Source organism: Tyto alba, unplaced genomic scaffold (assembly GCF_018691265.1).
Source record: "Tyto alba isolate M040663 unplaced genomic scaffold, T.alba_DEE_v4.0 Super-Scaffold_42, whole genome shotgun sequence".
In the NCBI taxonomy this organism is placed as follows: domain Eukaryota; kingdom Metazoa; phylum Chordata; class Aves; order Strigiformes; family Tytonidae; genus Tyto; species Tyto alba.
In genome coordinates this window covers 27,086,144-27,105,277 of record NW_024881318.1, presented here as the reverse complement: position 1 = coordinate 27,105,277, position 19,134 = coordinate 27,086,144, and the positions used below count along the sequence as shown (strand labels likewise).

The window sequence follows — 19,134 nt, the reverse complement described above, 5'->3', positions numbered from 1 at the left end:
ATTTGTCTTTCTCTATCCTAATTAGGTCTAAAATAGATTGATTGGTGTTTGGTACCAAATTTTTTGTATCAACTACACTTTTTCAATGGCTAAAGATGATTAGCTATACAGGATTTCCAGTGATTAGATATACAGGATATCCAGCATAGGCCCTGTAAACTGAACTTCCCCCGTAATATCACACTTTTTTCCTTCCACCATGGGAAATTATTATTTAAAATATATTCATGTAGAAAATAGTGGTGAAAGAAAAATTAATCTCCAGATGTCAGGAAGAAGCACAAGTATTCAAGCAACAAGCCGGTGCATAATCTCATGTTCTTTGGTATGCAAATAAAAGATAAGAAATCCATTCACAGACGATTATGTCTTGTTCCTAATTCATAACACAATGAAAGGCATTCAGTAGCCTTTCATAAATCAGTATACATTAAGCTACTGTCTTTTTTCCTAATATCTGCCTCTGACATCCACTCCAACCCTTTTACAGCTGTTCTCAAAACACCCTTTTCCAACTTCACCCTTACACCTATTGCCTTCCTTCCTTTTCCTTTGACTTGTATGACCACCTAACACCCCTGATGACTAGCCTCTCTAATCCCTGTCAGTAACCAGTCTCTGTGCAGCCAGCTCTGCACTTCTGGAAAATCCCGCCAGGAGTCTCCATTTAACTCAACTACCCGCCACTACCTCTGAGGGTATTTGGAAATTATTTCATTTTTCAGAGAGGAAGTTGAGACCTTGTGATTCACTTCTTCTTGCAGTAATTTTACTTCTCCCATATCAAATGGCTACAGCCATTAGAATTAGTTGCTGCCTGATAATTTGTTAAAACAGGGTTTAACAAAGCTGTTTGTCAAACAAGGTCAGCAGTTGACTAACCCTGATTACTGATCAAAATGAGGAAGTTTTTTCTTCTGCAGTACTGTTATATTAGTAACATAGAACAGAGAACTAGTTGTATATGGAAACCAACTGTAGTAGCATTAGAAGCTCAAGAGACAGCCAATACTCCATCTATCTTTACAAACATGTACTCCCTACGTCTTAATGCTCTCTTTATTAAGTCAGTGTAACAACTGATAGCCACCACAGCTCAGAGAGCAACGTTTAAACATTTTCTTCAGGCTGCTGAAGAAAATCATTTAGGTTTGACCTCTTGCTTTGCAAGCAATCCAGAGACAGCCTATATGCTGGACCTATGTCAGACAACTAGCAGCAGGGGCTGCTGAGGCCATCACCTAGCCATCTTGTGACACAGCTGCATGGACAACCCATTCTATCTTTGGCAGTGAAGCAGCAGAATGAGAAAGCCATTGTCTATTATCCACTTACTAAATGGTTACCACCACTTTTTCCTCAAGTCTTCCATTTTATCCTTTCCCTTTCATGTGAAGCTTTTGTTGTGAAGCCAGCCAAAGTTCAATTTGAATTTCTGACAGAGGAAAAAAAATAATCCTAATTACAGTGAAATTCTAAAAAGATACATTACTAACCTGAAAAGATGGCTGTTAGTTACAGACTAAGATTACAAGCTATCTTTTCTGTTTATTACAGTGAATACTTAAAATTAGTTTGGAATAAATACAGTCTTTCACTGTTCTGAAATTTAATTCAGTGGAAACATGGGTCTAGCAACTATAGAATAGGCTGGGGTTTGCCAGATACCTGCCTCTTGGTATGTTTGAATACATGTGATTGTTTCTGTGCAGTGTCAAGGCAATTAACTGATGTTTCCAAAGTGGAAGAAATGTTCCCTCTTTTCTTGGGGGACTTTATGTCACAGACTTGGAATAGTGTCAGAGTAAGTTGTCTCCTATATAGACAAAGTTTCATGCCTATGATGGAGAGCTGTAAAACCAGAAAAGATGTCCTTTTCCAGGTTGTATTTTCCATTCCAAGAGCAGGTCTTTGCAGTAAAAAATGTGAACATGAATTTCATAGAATTATAGAATAGTTTAGGTTGGAAGGGGCCTTTAAACGTCATCTAGTCCAACCCCAGTTTGATTCAGAAAGCTCCATGAAGACAAGATAAAAATTAGCAGACCAGTTTGATATGTTACCACATTAAGATGTTTCAGAAGCACTTCAGGACATAGCCATTAGTCTTCTGTGTTGAGTGCAGCTTTAGCCATAAGATGATCTGCCTCAATTATTGCCTGATTCAGACTGAGGGAACTGGCTTCTCTAAAAACAAATCATAAAAAATCCTATCCTTTGGGACAGGTATAGAATGTAACACTTTCATTTGTGGTCACAATGTGGTTTAGGTTTTTCTCCTCCCTACACACATGGATATCCAGCTGATGCTAACATAACTGTACAGTCACGTAGACATTTTCACATACATGTAGTAGCAGGCATTCTCCTGTGCTTCAGCTTCTTAGTTACTCTACACTGTATAACACACACGCTCTAAACAACAGGAAAATAAACAAGTCATTTAAATGATCATCATTAGCATCAGTACTGTCCTAAATCTAACTTTTAAATCATGACATAACTTTTTATCATCACATGTTTTTGTTTATAATTACCGCTGTGGGAATACAATGGAAGACTGGTGAGGAGGATTGTAAACACGCTCAAGTGACTTGCAGCTGGGGTGCTGAAAAACACGTATGTCACACTAATTTTTGTTTGGCTTTGTGTGCTTGACGGGTGGAAGGTCTGTGTTCAGATTACACAGGCCTGTGAGCGACTCAGAGGCACCCTATCGAACATCCTTGAGATTCCTGCCCTGCTGTGGGAAAGATCAAAGTACACCTGCAAAAATCCCCAATATATACAGGTGAGAAAGCAGCAGCTTCGAGATCTTTTCTTTCTTGGTGTTTTTCTGGCTAGCCAGGACAGAGCTCCGTGGTGCCTGTGTCCCTGCTTGCGTGCCTCTGCCTGGGTGCTGCTGTGCAGATCCCCCAGATCATGAGGTAACGAGAATAAATCTACTGTATGCATTTCATCCCTGGTTTTGTAGTTGTTCCTGTGTCCTGCCTGTGCTGGCTCACACAACTACACTTGTAATTATCTACCTTGATCCGAGACTGTTGGTTTATGCAGAGAAAGGTCTCCCTCATGTGGAAATCTGCCTACCAGCTGTAAAATAAAAACTATGTTTTTCTTAATGAAGTTTTCATTGCTTAGATTTGAAGATTCATTTTTGGAAAGTATCAGTATTATTTTTTACAACATTTTAGATCATCTGAGCTATCATTACAGTGTGAAAGGAAAAAAACTTTTGATAAGATAGGATCATAAGAATTTAAACATGTTTAAAAAGAAAGCAAATTACTTCCAAATTCAGTCAGAATGTAAGGAAAATTAATCTGGGCAGAATTCACAGGTTTCAGGATAATCTTGCATCCATCAGTTTCCTCCACTTTCCTTTACAGCTTTTCTGAATACCACTGAAAATGTTCTCATATATGTGATCTTCATGTATTGCCTTTTCATGGCCCAGAAGAACTAAAAGAAATAAAGTTTCAACTGAACATTCACAACTGTGTTTTTTACCCCCTGAAACACAGAGCTTTAACCCAGAGCAAATGCTTTCAGTTTTCTTTTGCTAGAAAAAGAGGAAGTATTTTGAGTTGACCAGGCACATTTTCTTACTTTGCAGTTGAACAAAAACAAAAATACCAACCATGTTTACAGCTATGGTTCAAATGTCTAAAATATATTACCTAGTAATCAAAATTAATATTTGTTCATATACATGTTGTAATACCAAAACCAAAGTAAGGTATGATATCTAAAGACAAGAAAAGTGCACTTGGATTAGCAGTTCAATTTGGGTGATGTAGAGTTGGCTTGTAAGACTCATTTTTTTCTGATCTTGCAGAAAAACAGCAAAATAATTCCTTGATTACTTTCACATTCCCACAGATTAAATCATTAAATCTGTGAAGCTTCTTTGTAGCACCTCTGTGTGTGACACTGGAAAGGAATAGGAAAATCTTGGACTGACTTTACCATTCCCACCGGGGACATCATCTTCTGTTCCCCTTCCTTATACTTATCTCAAAATACATCACAAACCAGATGAAATCATTATAATTGCTCAATTATAACTTTTCAGTGCTGGTGTTGATATAATTTGGAAAACAAAGACCTGATTTGTGATCATCAACAAAAAAGAAAAAATAGTGGAACTGCCAAGGTCATAGATGTCATTTTTTTTTCGCCCAAGGGAAGAAAATGGTAGATCAAATGGTAGTTTTTTTTTCTTTTTCGGTCATACTGTGTAAGTTTATAAATGATACAAGAATTTAGCATGCATCAGAATGAAGTCCGAAACTACCACACAAGTATCTCTGCTGTGAAGATGTCTGGGGCAGGTTCTCAGCCTTGAATTTGTCAAGAAGCTAGACTGAACCCAAACCAGGATGAAATCACACTTCCTCTCCATCAAAGACACTGGTGAGCCATCAATACGAGAGAACAACACAGAGTAAGAATGAATCTGTTTCTTTTATTGCTGGTAGTGTCCTTTTTTTCCCCTCCAGTTTTAAAATTTGTTCACAAGACATAGTTTAAATGCATTTATTAAAAGAGAAACATGGCATCAATTCCTTATTCTGATTAGCATTATTTCATAACAATGTAAAAAAATTACCATCCAAATTCCTCAGCTTCTGCACTTCTCAGAATTTTTTCCCCGATGTGTTGAATTTTGTAGTCCTATGCAATTTTAAAAAAACACATTTGTATTTATACAATTAAAAAAATCATCAAAAAGTGACCCAATTTCCCTGGAGTGATACATAGTTAAAACATGAGATACACTGATATTTCCAGCTTCTTCCATACTTATATGCCATTACACAGGAACCGTAATTTTACTGAACACATAATCCCTTACTCAATAGGAAAGCTCTCTGGCTTGGTTTACGTTCCAAGAAATTTTGTAGCATATCCATACCATCCAAAGACCCTCCAGGTTTCAAAATGAGGTTTCTGTATTTCATCCCAGCCTGATAAAAGGTAAAGCAGAATGTTAGTATTTCTTATCTTATGAACTGCTTATTTTCTGTATTTGTTGCATATTTAAAAATCTAATCATGATCAAACACCTTCCCTCCTTTCAGCTTTTCTTAATACCAAATCAGGATACACCACAAGTATAATTTCAATCTGCTGGAAGAACTCAAGAGACAAGGAATTTAACCTGTTCTCAAAGAAATATTTTTTCTTGTGGTTTTACACTATTTAGGAAGCTACAATCATAGCTTTTCTGGAAGACATTCTATAAAGCATAACACATGCACCATCTCCACACAGTCTTCAGTGATGGATTATCCCTGTGTCTGACTGGCAGGAAAAGGGAACCTAGCATCCATTCTCTCTTAATTTATGATTTCTCTTTCTTTAATCTCTTTTCGGAGAACAGAGATGACAGTTCAGCAATAAACAGATATAGCATTGAGGAATGACATGGCACATATACACAAATTATATGCATAGTAGTGCATATAATATATACAAACACATCTAACTCCCCCACTACAGTATTTTAAAGTAATGGAGACTTAACTCAGGTTTTATTTTCAGGAATAAACATTATTACTTCAGAAGGAATGGATTCCTTTAAAAAGAACGAACCAAGCTTCTGAGACAACAGTAAGTAATAAGGACTTTCTTAACAAGAGGTCATATTTTAAAGAACATATCTGAAGAATCTGGGGCTTCTGAGACATGACTATCAGTAAGAAAATATTATTTTGCATGCAGATGGCCCAGATGCTTCTGATATTGAAGAAAACAATGTTCTTCCTTTTAGTGACTATATATACACATGTATATTTCCCCCACGCATCAAAGTTATCAGATTACAGGACCACACCGCTTCCTGACAGCTGTACTGCAGAAACAAGTACAGGTCTTTTTAACTGATGGACTTCCATGGCTTAATTGTATTACCAGTTGCATTGTCTGAATTACAGCTGGAAAAAACTAAGGTGCAAAATAAAGTATTCACTGAAGCACTGCTTGTACTTCACTGTTTGTGTTAGTTTCCTAAACAGCAGCAGCAAATGAAGATACTGTTCCTTGTAGTTTGAAAGTGTTGAGTAGACTTAAGTCTTTGCTGTTGTCTCTCCAGAGCCAGCACGTTACTGAGTCCCAGGGAGACCAGAGGTGCTTTCAGATAATGTGCAAGAATTGAGTGTGACAAACAACTAAGTTAGAGTTCAAGTGTTTGCTGAAGAATTTTTATACAGTCTCTGAAACTAGTTCCTGTAACTGTTGCTCAAAACAGGAAGAGAAGTTTTATTCTAACAGGAAGAGGTAAGCCAAATTTCTAAAAGCCCCAGTAATAATACCATAACTGTTCTCCTTTCCTGCTGTTCTGAAGACTAGTATAACTCTAGATATCATGAAATATGAGTAACTACAAAAATCATACTGGTATCCAGTATTTGTTTATAAAAGATTGTTTGTCCCACCCTGTGGAGCTCTTTTTCACTTACATGGAACGCAAATAAGGAGAACAAGTTAAAAAAGAACCAATTTGAGAAGATAACATTGCTCTGAAGAGGGAAGAAATATCTGCGCAGTGTTACCCCTGAATTTATAACAGTATTCAAGCAAAGTGTGTGTGCGCACACATATGCTAGAGAGCAACACACATATCAAGACAGAAATAATAGTTTTTCTTCCTCACTGCTTCACCTGGATAGCAGGCTTCCCATTAAAAGAGGTACTAGTTGTCTTTTAGCTGAACCATAGTAAATATTCACTCCTAGCATAATTAATTTATTCTCAAGCATAATTAACTTATTCTCAAAGCCTCCCATACACAGGCAAAGAAAACAAAAATCCCCACAAAAAAAATCAGATTAAAAAGCACTTTCAGCCCTCAGGAGATGTAAAGGTCACAGAGCAATTCTAGCTAACTATAGCTTAGGATTTTGACTATACAATCACTCAGATGAGAGTTTTGAGGGTAGGGAGTGAAGCCGACAGAAAAAAAGGTCTGTGATATCACTGGAGGGGTATGTGTGTCTCAGAGCAGAGAACTGACACAAAGTCCCACAAGTCTGGCACCAGCATCCTTATCCATCTTTCCCAATTGCTAACAGTTAAAAAAACCCCAGCAAGTCTGACCCCTCCCTCACATGCCATTTTAAAAATCCATATGAATAGCACTTTATTAAAAAGATATTTTATTCTCTCATTTAACTTGCCATTTCTTTCCTCCTGATCTTATTTACAAGTGACAAACTTCCCAATGAATAAGTGAGTATGTTTATTCTCACACATACCTGTCATGGATCCCTAACACACCAGTATCAATCTTGACCTCCAAACCTTTCGTCACCTCTCCTCTCATTTCTTCATAAAACCCCTTTTGGATCTTACTGGTCTAACCACTGCCTCAGTTTTCCGGCTCCTATCCCACCCCCTCTTTGGACTCCTCCTCCTGTTTGTTCAGGTCAAAGTCTTATCTTGCTTACTCTCTCCACCCTCCAGAGGGAGGGACAGTTCTAAAAGTTCTGGTTGCTGTGGTAAGGAAAGGGAGGAAGGAAGGCAAAGTCCAGGAGAGGAACAGGAAAGTCAAGCACCTTGTACTCTCTTTTACCTCTCTCTCATATACATTTCCTGAAGGGAAGAACTAGTGCTGGCTGCTGAATCTAGAAGACAAGTAAGAGGATCAAGAAAACTGAAAGGCCTTTCCCATGATAGAACTGCAGCATCTCAACTCACAAATCTGATGCTATCATCTCTGAAAACATAAAAAAGGTTGCCAGAATTGGGAGGACTACTAGCCACATCACTAACTATCCTTTCTTTCTGCTGGAGGCAGAAGAGGCTGGAGAATTACACAAGGGAAGAAAAAGTCCAGTAAATTTAGAACCCATCAATGATTTGAACTTCAAAAGCCACTTGGGAGAAAAACTAAAAGAGGAAAAACTTTGCGAGTTATGATGTGCCGTGAAAAAGAAAGCTCAAATAATAAATTCAGTTTTCTAAATAATAACTACATAATAGTATCACACATTTGAGGCACCATTAATGAAGACAGAGCACCATTATCATACAGCTTTCACAGCAGAAGAATATACATCTGCTCTTGCAATGAAGGAATATGTTTTTCTAGTCTAAAGTTAAAGAGAAAGGCAATAATCAACACAACACAATGTCTTAAAAGTGTTGTAATATAATATTAGATACATGACTGTGTAAGAATTGTATTAAAATCCAAGTGCCCTTGGAAATTTTAAGATGATTTTCTACAGTAATTAAGTTACTTATACACCTTTTTTATGCTGTTGTTGATCTGAACTTGACAGGTATTTCAAGAAATACTTGAAATGTTATACCTATGGATCATGATTGCAACAAATGTGGCTTCAGAGACAAAGTGCAACAAAAGTCTTTAGTAAAAAGTATTCATCACCTACCTTTGGGTTCATTATTCCTTCTTGCTTAAAGCAGCTATAAAAAATATCCATGGAAAACACCTCACTCCACAGGTATCCATAGTACTGACCATCATAACCACCTGCCAGATGTCCAAAAGTAGCTGGCATGTTTGTTCCTTGAAAAGTAGATTAACATTAACTAATTTAAACCAAATGCAGATATTTCTTTGATGTATACAGTCCTTTGGCTTTAAGAATAAATTAATAATTTATATCAGCTACTTTGAAACTTCTAATGTAAAGGGTCTGAGTATGCCTCAAAGTATTGGCCATATTTTATTGACTACAAAGGAAACTCCATTTCCCATTTTAGGATAGTTGCACATGCAACACATGTGACAGAACATCTAAAGTGGTATTCACATCATGTCAGTCTAAAATATAACCAACAAAAGGTTAAGTTTTATCTTTACCTTAATCTTCATTCAGAAGAGATCATTAAGATCACCTCAAGTTTCAAAGTAATTATTTCAGCTTCATGAAGTAGATTCTTTTATAAACAACTCTGGGATTTTTTGTATGCCAAGCATTACTGGGAAAGAAGGGCATGTTTGATCAAACCATTTGGACATATTGTAAAAAAGCTTCATACTGACATACCTGGGGTGGCAGGAATTCCTAGAACCTCCATACAGTATTTAGCATATTCATCTGCTGGGTCAACAGATGGCTTTGTATGCAGTGCCTGGTCAACTTTGCTCAAAACAATCTGACGGAGTGTTAAAAGGCCTAATTGGGTAAGAATATTTAATTAACTAGCATCAAAGTAGCTGGAGTTTCTTTACCAGCTTTCATTCAACAATCTCAACATGCATCCTATATTATTAAAATTTAAACCATGGAAAAGACTTGGAGTTATGTCATTTCCATCTGAATTGCTTCAGATACAAAAACTTGAGAGGCGTATTTTTAATAGAGGAGTTGTCATTATAAGCTCCATCTTTTCAAATGTTATTTTCCTCACAGATCAACACCAAAATAAAGCAGGTATTTTAAAAGCAAATTTCAGTATTTAAAATAAAGTTTTAAGCTGTCTTCAGTTCCAGTGTAATATTTAATTCAAGGCTTGCACAGATGATAGTAAGAATATCTACCCTAAGACACTTCAAAGAACAGCAAGAACTGCTACTGCAGCTGCTGTAGGCTTTTTTGAAGAAGCTACAAGATATGAACCTTTACTCTGACAAAATACTTATGTAGCTGCAGTGCCTGTACAAGCCAGGAGGACAGGGACTTGTTCAGGATAGGGACGTAGTATAAAATAAACAGCAGTGGCCTAATGACAAATTGTACCATCAATGGGTAAGACTATGATACTGGGGGAGACCTGATTACAGGGACAGAAGGGTGAGAGGAGACAGAATAACAATGAGTTGATAGGTAATGACACAAGATTACAATCTCTGTTTGGAGATACATGTAAGGTGGTGCAAGACATGGAAGGAAACGAAAATTGGGACCTTAGTTTGGGACAGCAGTGTATCTGCTGGGAAGACAGAGAACACAGACTTAAGGTTCTAGATTGAGAAGTTAAGAGGCTGTTTGAGCAATTCAGAGATACAACACTTCTGTCTGAGGTATGCTATGTATGTTCCATAAATTTGCAAACAACTTTCAAGTTGTCAGGTCTGTCAAGTGTCATGTGAAAATCTAATGTAGACAATACATGTAGAAAATCTGATACTGTATTCATACACAGTGCCTGTCCTGGGCTATGTCCTGGGTTGAGTGGTGGGGTATTTTGGTGGCAGGGGAGGGGGCTATAGGGGTGACCCCTGTGAGAAGCTTCTCGAAGCTCCCCCAGCTCCAAGTCAGCTCTACCTCTGCACAAAAACTGAGCCCATCAGCTGCGCCTCTGCGATAACGTATTTAAGAAGGGACATGGTGACGAGCAGGGGGACTGGTAAGGAGTTGCTGCAGCTGCATGAACACCAAGGTCAGTGGAGGAACGGAGGGAAGAAAGGAGGGGGGAGGTGTGCCGGAGCACAGACCCCCCTGTATCCTGTGGGGAGACGGCAGGGCGGCCCCCCCTGCCACCCATGAAGATCTACGGTGGAGCAGACATTGATTTATCGCCTGTGGCTTCTGCCTGGTTGAACAAGGTGCTGTGCCCGAAGAAGGCTGGGGTCTTGTGGGAAAAGGTAGACCTGCTGTTGTAGTTCAGTGCTGGGAGGATTGCAGCATGCGGGGGTGTCCCACGCTGGAGCAGTTCGGGAGGGGCTGCAGCTGTGGGAGGGACTCACGTTGGAGAAAGTTTGTGTAGGACTGTCTCCTGTGAAAGGGGGACCACGATGGAGCAGGAGGAACAAATTCCAGGATCTCCCCCCACTGAAGATGGAAGCAGCGGCAGCACTGACTGCACCCCCCATTCCCTGCCCCTGCGCCACTGGGGGAGGAGGTAGAGATATCGGGAGCAGAGCTGAGCCCGGGAAGAAGGGAGGGGTGGGGGGAAGGTGTTCTCAAGATGTGGCAATGCTTCTCACTGTCCTACTCTGTTATGTGTTGTTTGTGTCTGTAATAAATGTATGTTCTTTTTTTTCTTCCCCTAACGAGTCTGCCTTTTTCTTGTGACCAGAAAGGGAGATTTTTTTCCCCGATCCCAGTCCTATTTCAAACCCCAAGCCTGGCTCTCTGTTCCTTCTTATTGCTGGAATAGAAGGGAGAGAGTGGCTGCGTGGTGGTTGGCTGCTGACCAGGCTCAAACCACAACAGCCTTTCAGGAAAAAAACAAACAAACAAGAAAAAACCCTGGCTCTTCAATTCCACCCCCAATTTTAAATGGGCAAAGTTGGTAGGGAAAAATGTCACATGGAGAGGAATGCAAATGTATTTCAGTCCTGTGGGTAACCTGGAAAATAAAAGCTGCTACTGTTCCTGCAAATAGTGGTACCTGTCATCATAGCCTTTATTAATGGTGGTACCCACACAAATAAACCCAGAAAGACAGGGCTAAGCGTACACACAGAAGAAATGTAATGGGCTTGTTATGTTTGTCTTTAATGTTTCCTCCAATTTTTAAAATTATATATTTTTATACATATACTGTAGGGAGAGAGGGCAGAGAGATACCTGTGTTAGCCAGTCTAGAGGCAGCAAGTTTGTCAAGCAAAGCATCTCCAACATGGCTCTCATCTTTATAATGTCTTGACATCTGCTGTAGTGGTTCTTTTTCCCACACCCAGTTCTCAAACATTTGTGAAGGTACCTCTACAAAGTCTGTTTCCACATTAGTTCCACTAAACCGAGCAAAATCAGTCTAAAAGGGAAAGCCATTGTATTAGATGAAAATAGAAGCCAGGATTTCTAGCAGAATACAAACTTTCAGATGCCAAAATTTCAGTGTTAATCACAGCAAAAGTATCATTTGAAAAGGTCAATAATAATAATAAATGAATTTTAAAGAAAGAAGGGCAAAAATTCAGATATACGACTCTTATCAAGCAAGAAAATAGATTATTCAGTAGTTATTTACTGCATTCCCTATTGGTGTGAAACAGTACTCCAATGTTCTTAATATTGTTGATTTTTAACTTTTAGATTATAACAGCAATACAAGTGTTTCTGTGCTGACGACAATGATATAATTTATAAATTGTTATAAAATTTTGTTATATATATAAATATATATATATAAATATATATATATAAATAATAAACACCAATTGTACAGTTATAAAACAGTTTCTTGTATTGCAGTCTACTCCACTGATTCAAAGATTTTACTTGACCAACTTATCCTGCTAAGCACTTCCTACTAATCTTCTTCATTCATAAGTTGTATGGTTAACATACAGCACATTTTTTTGAGCCAGTAATACACGGCCTGAAATAAATGAATCCTAGCAACTTTATCCATGAAAGGTCTCCAAATCTGACACTCAAATCACTGATAGAAGAATCTTCCTTCTGGAAGCCAAGGACAGTAGAACTTTTTAATTTTTACTTTAGTATCATCAACCACTTTACGTTTAAAAAGCCCTCTCAGATACTAATTCTGAAGGAAAGTTTAGTGTAGTTAAAAATCTTAATTAAACTATATTACAAACACAAAATATTTCTAAAAAGAAACAGTCAGTTTTGAAGGACAGTTGTTCAAATGCCAACAGAAATTATTTGGTGTCACTCCACACTTGTCCTGTAATAAGTCAACCTCTTCTTGCCAATCCAATTTTATTTTTCTTCCCTTCTCAGCTGCATTCTAACAAAGCATTTCAGGTGCTAAAAGGAAAAGAGAATTCTCAGTTTCCCAAATGTCCTCTCTAAGAGCTGTAGATATTCTTGGGTTCCATTCTCCATCAGGGAACAGATGCCCACAGAAGTACTGGCTTTTGAACGTACTTTCTTGAAGCGTTACAAAAAAACCCCCATTTACAATATAGGACATAACACTGAACTAACAGCTATGTCACAAGCATATTTCTTCCTCTCATGTCTTCAGAAGAACAGGAGAAAAACATTTGCCTTCATTTACAATTGTGGGTTACTCAAATCCATAGTTGTAATAGGTTGGCCCTTCTTACTGTACCTGTTGAATAGCAGCTATGAAGAAAAAGCTAGGAATCATCATCTGGGAAGAAATGGTGATAGAAGTGGCAAAAGCAAAAGGCAAGAGGAGTGCAAGAGTTTGTTGGCCTCCAGATATCCTTATTTACCCATATCCAAGAGCACCACGCTAACAAAAAAATATTAAGACATTTGGTTCAAGGTACTTCAGTAACTCTCCTTCCCTAACAGCATAAACAATCCCCTCCTTGCCCTCGTATCTCACTTTCCTGCAGACCTCCAGTACATTGCAAGGAGTAGCAGTCTCCAAGAGCTGACCTTTACCAGCAGCTCAGAGATTTCCACCCAGTCCGACCCCATACCTTTTAAATGTCAAGTTTTCACATGCTTAAACAAATCATCATATGAAACAAGACAGTGCTTTGCACACACAAATTGCAGAGGACAGGATGTTCTTATTTAGGACTAGAAAGTTATTTGCAGGTGTGCAAATAACAATTTCCATAAAATACAACAGCAGTAAGCGTGGTAGCTACGTACACAGAAATCGCCTCAGCAGAGGGAGAGACAACTGGAAAGCAGGCCTCCCTAACCTGTGTGCAATTCCACAGCAAGTGAAGTACACACGCATTGGAATCGTTGGGCTGGGCTGTCCAGAAGGGACTCTGCAACATGCAGGAACATCCTCACTACTTAACAAAATGTTTCTTTAAAGGAAGTAACAGGTTTTATTTCTCAATTTTTGAGCTAAGAAATACCTGTCTTAGAGTGATGATGATCAAATAATCACTATATTTTTACCTTAAACATGATGAAAAAATATCTAAGCAAGTCTAGCTACTTGTTCTGAAGTTTGCTTGAACATCATTTGTTTAATTTTGGATTTTATACATGGATGTCTATGACTTTGTTTCTTTTTTCTGCAATCTTAGTCTTTAGGATCAAGATCAAGAATGAAAATCTGATGTGTGTCATATTTCTCTGATTTTACTACTTGGTACTTGTTTATAAAGAAGATGAAAGCAATGCTACACAAAGTCGAGATTTGTAGATAAGGGTGAATTTTTTGGTGAATGAATACTGACATGTCTCTCTCTCTCTGAAACAAAACCTTCATTAGGCCAATAATAAATTTATCATCTAGCAGAATCAATTTTACATGTAAGTAAAAATGAAACCATCAATTTTACAACTTTACTGACATCTTTCTGCAAAATAACCAGACTAGCTTCAGTTCTTTCTGGTCACTGTGAGAACCCTCACTGTCAGATAGGAAAGCGGAAAATACAGTAATTCAGGCAAGACCTGGTTTATGTTTTTGATGACAAGAGTGATATCTCTCAAGAGTACTAAATGCCAAAATGCTGAAGATGATCTGGATTCATAAATCATTTGCAAACCTAGGCATGGCAACCTTTTTTTTTTGTTTCTAATATCTAGCATGCTATTAGAAGTAGTAACAAGCCCTCTGACAGTTGTAACAAGCCACCACTGAGGCACCTTCTTTACCTTACATACGGATCTATTCACTCATCACAGGTACCTGCATAGTACAAATGCAAAGGTGTATGTTCCTATGAAAATGTTTTTCATAAGGAAGGTGTACTCACTGCTGTAGTGTTAAATAAAAATTAAAAACAAAAACAACCCCTAACCTGCCACTTTGAAAAATAACCGAAAACTGCATATGTACTTTACTAAAATTAGAAACCACCAAAACAGACTTATACCTTGCTTTGAGACAGTGGAGGAAGAAGTAAGTCTCACACTGGAATTGAAAAATCACTAACCTGTGCACATATCTGATGCATTACATGACCAAATTCATGGAAGTAAGTCTTTACTTCATCATGTCGCAGCAATGATGGGCGATCTGATGCTGGTTTTGTGAAGTTGGTTACCAGAGCAGCTACAGACATCATTCTGCTTCCATCAGAGAGAAGACAGCCGGGTTGGAGACCAAAGCACGCTGCATGTCCATATTTTCCCTCTCTGTATAAGAAAATATATCAGACACTATCTTCAAACCATAAGCCTGATCACCAAAATGGTGAAGCCTATTCAAGAACAAGGACAATCAGTCAGTGTCTCTTTAAAGCTTTACACAAAGAAATTACATCTTTTCATGACTTCTAAGACACACTAAGTTTAAAATCCTGTTAAGAGCATAAGGGGAAAAAAACCCAGTACTTAAATTGCATCAGTTTAAGATTCACAGCAGCATTTACAAGAATCTGATTTTTAATCAAATACTGGAAGTAAATGCACTTTAGATGCCAATTCGATTTTAAGCAGTTACTGTAAGAGGAATTACTAGGTTCTGTCCTCTGAAGCAGTATTTTTTCTTTCCAATAGAGGAGACAAAAGACTAGTTCACTGCATTTTCAGTGTGATCCAAAAGTTTAAAGAAAAATTATTTTGAAATTTCTGCCCTAAACCTGAGTAGTTAACTGGGTAGTTAAGTCAGAAGAGTCTTAGTAACAAATAGTTTCAGCAATTCACATGATATGCAGAAAGGTGGGAGTAGGCAAACAGGTAAAGGAGATAACATGTCTTAAACAGAACAATTTATGTATTATTGTATTGACTAACCTAATTTTCTTAACCCAGAAACCCTTAAATCAATTTATATTAATAAAGGCTATCAGCCAATTTATAAATTGCTAAAGTAATTTAAAAAAACCCAAACAACAAAACAGTGAGAAAGAGTCAAAAAAGACTAGCTAGGAATAAATCCATGCTGTCTAGTCTCCTAATCTCTGACAGAACATGGAAGATGCTGTAAATAGGTACAAAGAGAGCTGGAGAGCTACAAAAACCAATACAGAAATACATTTCAAGGTGTGCTCAACAGGAATTTATTCTTGGTCCTGATCTACTTGATATTTTCATTAGCAGTCTGAACAACAGGGTACAAAATACACACATGAAGTGTAAAGAGGAACTAGGGGAAACTAGGAATACTTGGCAGTTAGCAAAATAATTGATCTGAACAGACTGGTGTAAAAAGTTCAACATAAATGAAAAGTAAAAGACAGTATTACATTTAGGAAGGAGAAAAGTTCATAGAAGAAAAAAATGATGGACAACCGACCAAACAACAATACTACAGATAATGAACAAAGTAGTAATGCTTCATGAACTGAATATAAGCAAAAAAAGTGGTATTACGGCAAAAAAAAAAAAAAGAACTGTGAACAATCTGAAAACAGTCCAGAGGACAGCTTAATGAACACAGTAATAGTCTTGACAGTGGGACAAATATTTACTTCTGTATGCATTTAATTTAATTTCAACCACACCAACAACCCACTAACACCAATTCCATTTTAAACACAGAAGTAAAACACTAAGACATAGTTACCTGGGATAAAGGTCCAAATAGAACTGGCCTAACATTTCTCCTGCTGAATTATCCTTTACTGTATAAAGAGTAACACTGTCGTGCCAAACATGAGCACTTTCTACTCGCTCAAATACAAGTCCCAGCAGATTCTGGTAAATAGTCAGTAAGCCTTCTGTAACAGCTTCAATTGGGAAGTATTCCTTCAACTTTTCTTGATCTATGGAGTACTTCAGCTCTTCTGTTTTGTTCATGTAATAATGAAGATCCCATGCATTGATTCTTCCATCATAATCAAAGTTTCTCTCTTTACACTCCTTTTTCTTCAAATCCAGAATGAATTCTCTTTCTTCCTCAACCAACGGCTTTAGCTTCTTACTCAAATCATCTGAAAGAAGGATTGCCTTGGAATCAACTTCTGTGTTCCTTACTATAATGTGTATTCCTATGAAATACATTCATAACTTTAAGCACATGCCCCAAGAGTGGGTGCTAAAGTTTTCCATTTGTTGACTAACAGCAAGTAAACTGTCTGCCTTCTTGTCTTAATGAGTTTTAATTGCAGGCATGCTATAAATAATACAGGGCCCCACATAGGTCTAGCAATACTGTGAAGGGTTTTGGTAAATTTAGACTTTCAAAAACATCAGAAATGGAAAGTAACGCTAGACACGTTTGCTTGAAGCCTTTGATTTTACCTCATGTGAACTCAGTTCTCTTGATGTGTTTCTGCAGAAACAGCCAAAGACTATAACTACTACTAGTCACTGGGAGTGCAACACAAAATTCAAACACTACTGTTTCTTCCAAGACTTTTCAAAACAGATTATGACCTACTTCTAGCTCAAGTCCTATAAAAGAACAAGAGACTAAAGGGTTCTTGCCTATATGATAGCTAGCTTCTAGACTACCAAAGCCATGGGATATTAATCTCTATGGTCCCAATTTTTCCAGTGTAGCTTTTCTTAGACAAGAAAGTGTCATAGCATTATGTATCCAATATATTAAACCTAAGATAGTTAAACTCTCATAAAGTACATAGTGCACTTACTCTTTTATAAGTATTTCTGGACTACCAAACACTTTTTTCTTCCTTAATAATTCAGGTTAATATTCACTATTGCTATCTAGAGTGTAAAATTTAGTAATTGCCACTCCTATTTCTAGGTAGACTATATGCATTTACATGACTGAAATACTATTTGCAGCTCGTATTATGCTAAACTCAGAGTATGTCATATGGCAGACTGCTTTTCTGTCTAGCCATAAGATAAGTTTATGAACACTGATTTGAAACATGAAAATATATGAAAAAGCAGATAAAATCATACTGTCATGCTTGTAGCTGAGGATATATCAAAAATACTAAATTAAAGCTGACGATTAATTTGATGAACATTCTCCCTCCATAAGAATTACCATGAAACATGATATTTATGGATAGAAAAGTATATGATCTCATATTGTAAAAAGTTAAAGTCACAACAATAACTGCTGAATTACAAGGTGTGTCAGCTTCAAGACAAATGAAAAAACACAATATTATAAACATCCGTTTAGAATTACAAAAATATAATGGATAGAAAAGAGTCCAAACTACTTTAAGTATGATTAAAAAAATCAGGTCATTCTAACATTTAATTAGAAATCAGAATTAAGTACAAGTTCATTGACAAATATACAGATAATTGTTATTGCCAAATATGGATCTGAGCTCACACAGTAACAGGAGAAATGCGACAGAATTACAGGTGAAGACAGAGGTACATTTGAACTTCATTACTGATGTATAAAGACAAAAAACTGACTACCACCAAACAGACTTTATTGCTTTACAAAATTATTTTGTGGGGGGTGTGTGTGCTTATTTATACGATATATCAATATACCCTCTTAAGTGGTGTTAGGACACATTAATAAAGGTACACATACTATTCTGTGGAACTATGTAATTTCAGAAAGTAGAGGTTAACTCTGGGGTCAAGAGCAGGCCCACTGAGGTCAACAGGATGGTTATAAATACATAAACTGTTCAGTTTAAAATTTTCAGGATATCTCTGTTTTCAGATCGAATTCCACAAGCGGGCTTTTGAATTCCAGATTTAATCTATCATTCCAGATTTCATTTTTTAATTCATTTTATAGAAGGTGCATCATAACATACTGTAATTTTTCGTTATACTTAATGCAGTTGTATCAGAAAAAGACACTAAGGCTACATACTGACAAAAATTTGCAGCTAAGCTAAGGGAATGAAAAGCTGCAATTGTGATGCAGCCTCTTGAACTGATAAAATTGCTTAGGCTGCACATGTTATTCTGGTTCTAAATTAGGATAACTGCATTTTGGGGCAGAGAAAAATGTAAATGCTTGCCTATACTGGCTGTCACAAAGCTGTTATTTTCAGATTTTCGTCCTGTGCTTCCCTGTGTTGGAGCAATTGCATTTGTATAGCTATGCGCTAAAAATAATATATGCCAGAACAGAGGTAACAGAGAGTTCCTTTTCTATCTAAACATGATGGACACTGTGACCCAATTTTGTACTTAAATTTATCTTGGCTGAGGAGTCATGTTGCCACACCAAATATAAAAGTATTGTTTATAAATAGGAACATACCTAAGAATGCTGTTACATTATCTGTGCTCTTTGCAGTGTTTATCTCCAGGACAAAGTTGGCATGTGTATTATAACCAAGAAGCTCTGCTACTTTTGCCCTTAGTGGAAGCAATTGCTGAAGAATTGCTGTGTTCTCCTAAAAAATAAATGAGGCAAATTTGAAAAATAAAACCAGAAAACGCATGTTATTGAAACAATGATCTGAATAATATATGTAATCATAAGAGACAGCAAACATTTAAGATGATG

The 19,134-nt window shown here is 37.2% G+C and overlaps 1 protein-coding gene across 2 annotated transcripts in view; it reads right to left on the bottom strand.

The window, feature by feature from the left end:
- Window positions 1-4,472: 4,472 nt before the first annotated feature.
- The window catches only part of NLN (neurolysin), a 39,817-nt gene continuing 25,155 nt past the window's right edge, over window positions 4,473-19,134 (bottom strand). For both annotated transcript variants that reach the window (XM_042804817.1, XM_033009128.2), the window contains exons 7-13: window positions 18,886-19,021; window positions 16,288-16,654; window positions 14,714-14,915; window positions 11,490-11,676; window positions 9,021-9,149; window positions 8,400-8,536; window positions 4,473-4,970 (exon numbers count right to left, since the gene is read on the bottom strand). In XM_042804817.1, coding sequence (XP_042660751.1) covers window positions 4,836-4,970; window positions 8,400-8,536; window positions 9,021-9,149; window positions 11,490-11,676; window positions 14,714-14,915; window positions 16,288-16,654; window positions 18,886-19,021 — 1,293 coding nt within the window. In that variant the 3' untranslated portion in view covers window positions 4,473-4,835. The remainder of the gene's footprint in view (window positions 4,971-8,399; window positions 8,537-9,020; window positions 9,150-11,489; window positions 11,677-14,713; window positions 14,916-16,287; window positions 16,655-18,885; window positions 19,022-19,134) is intronic.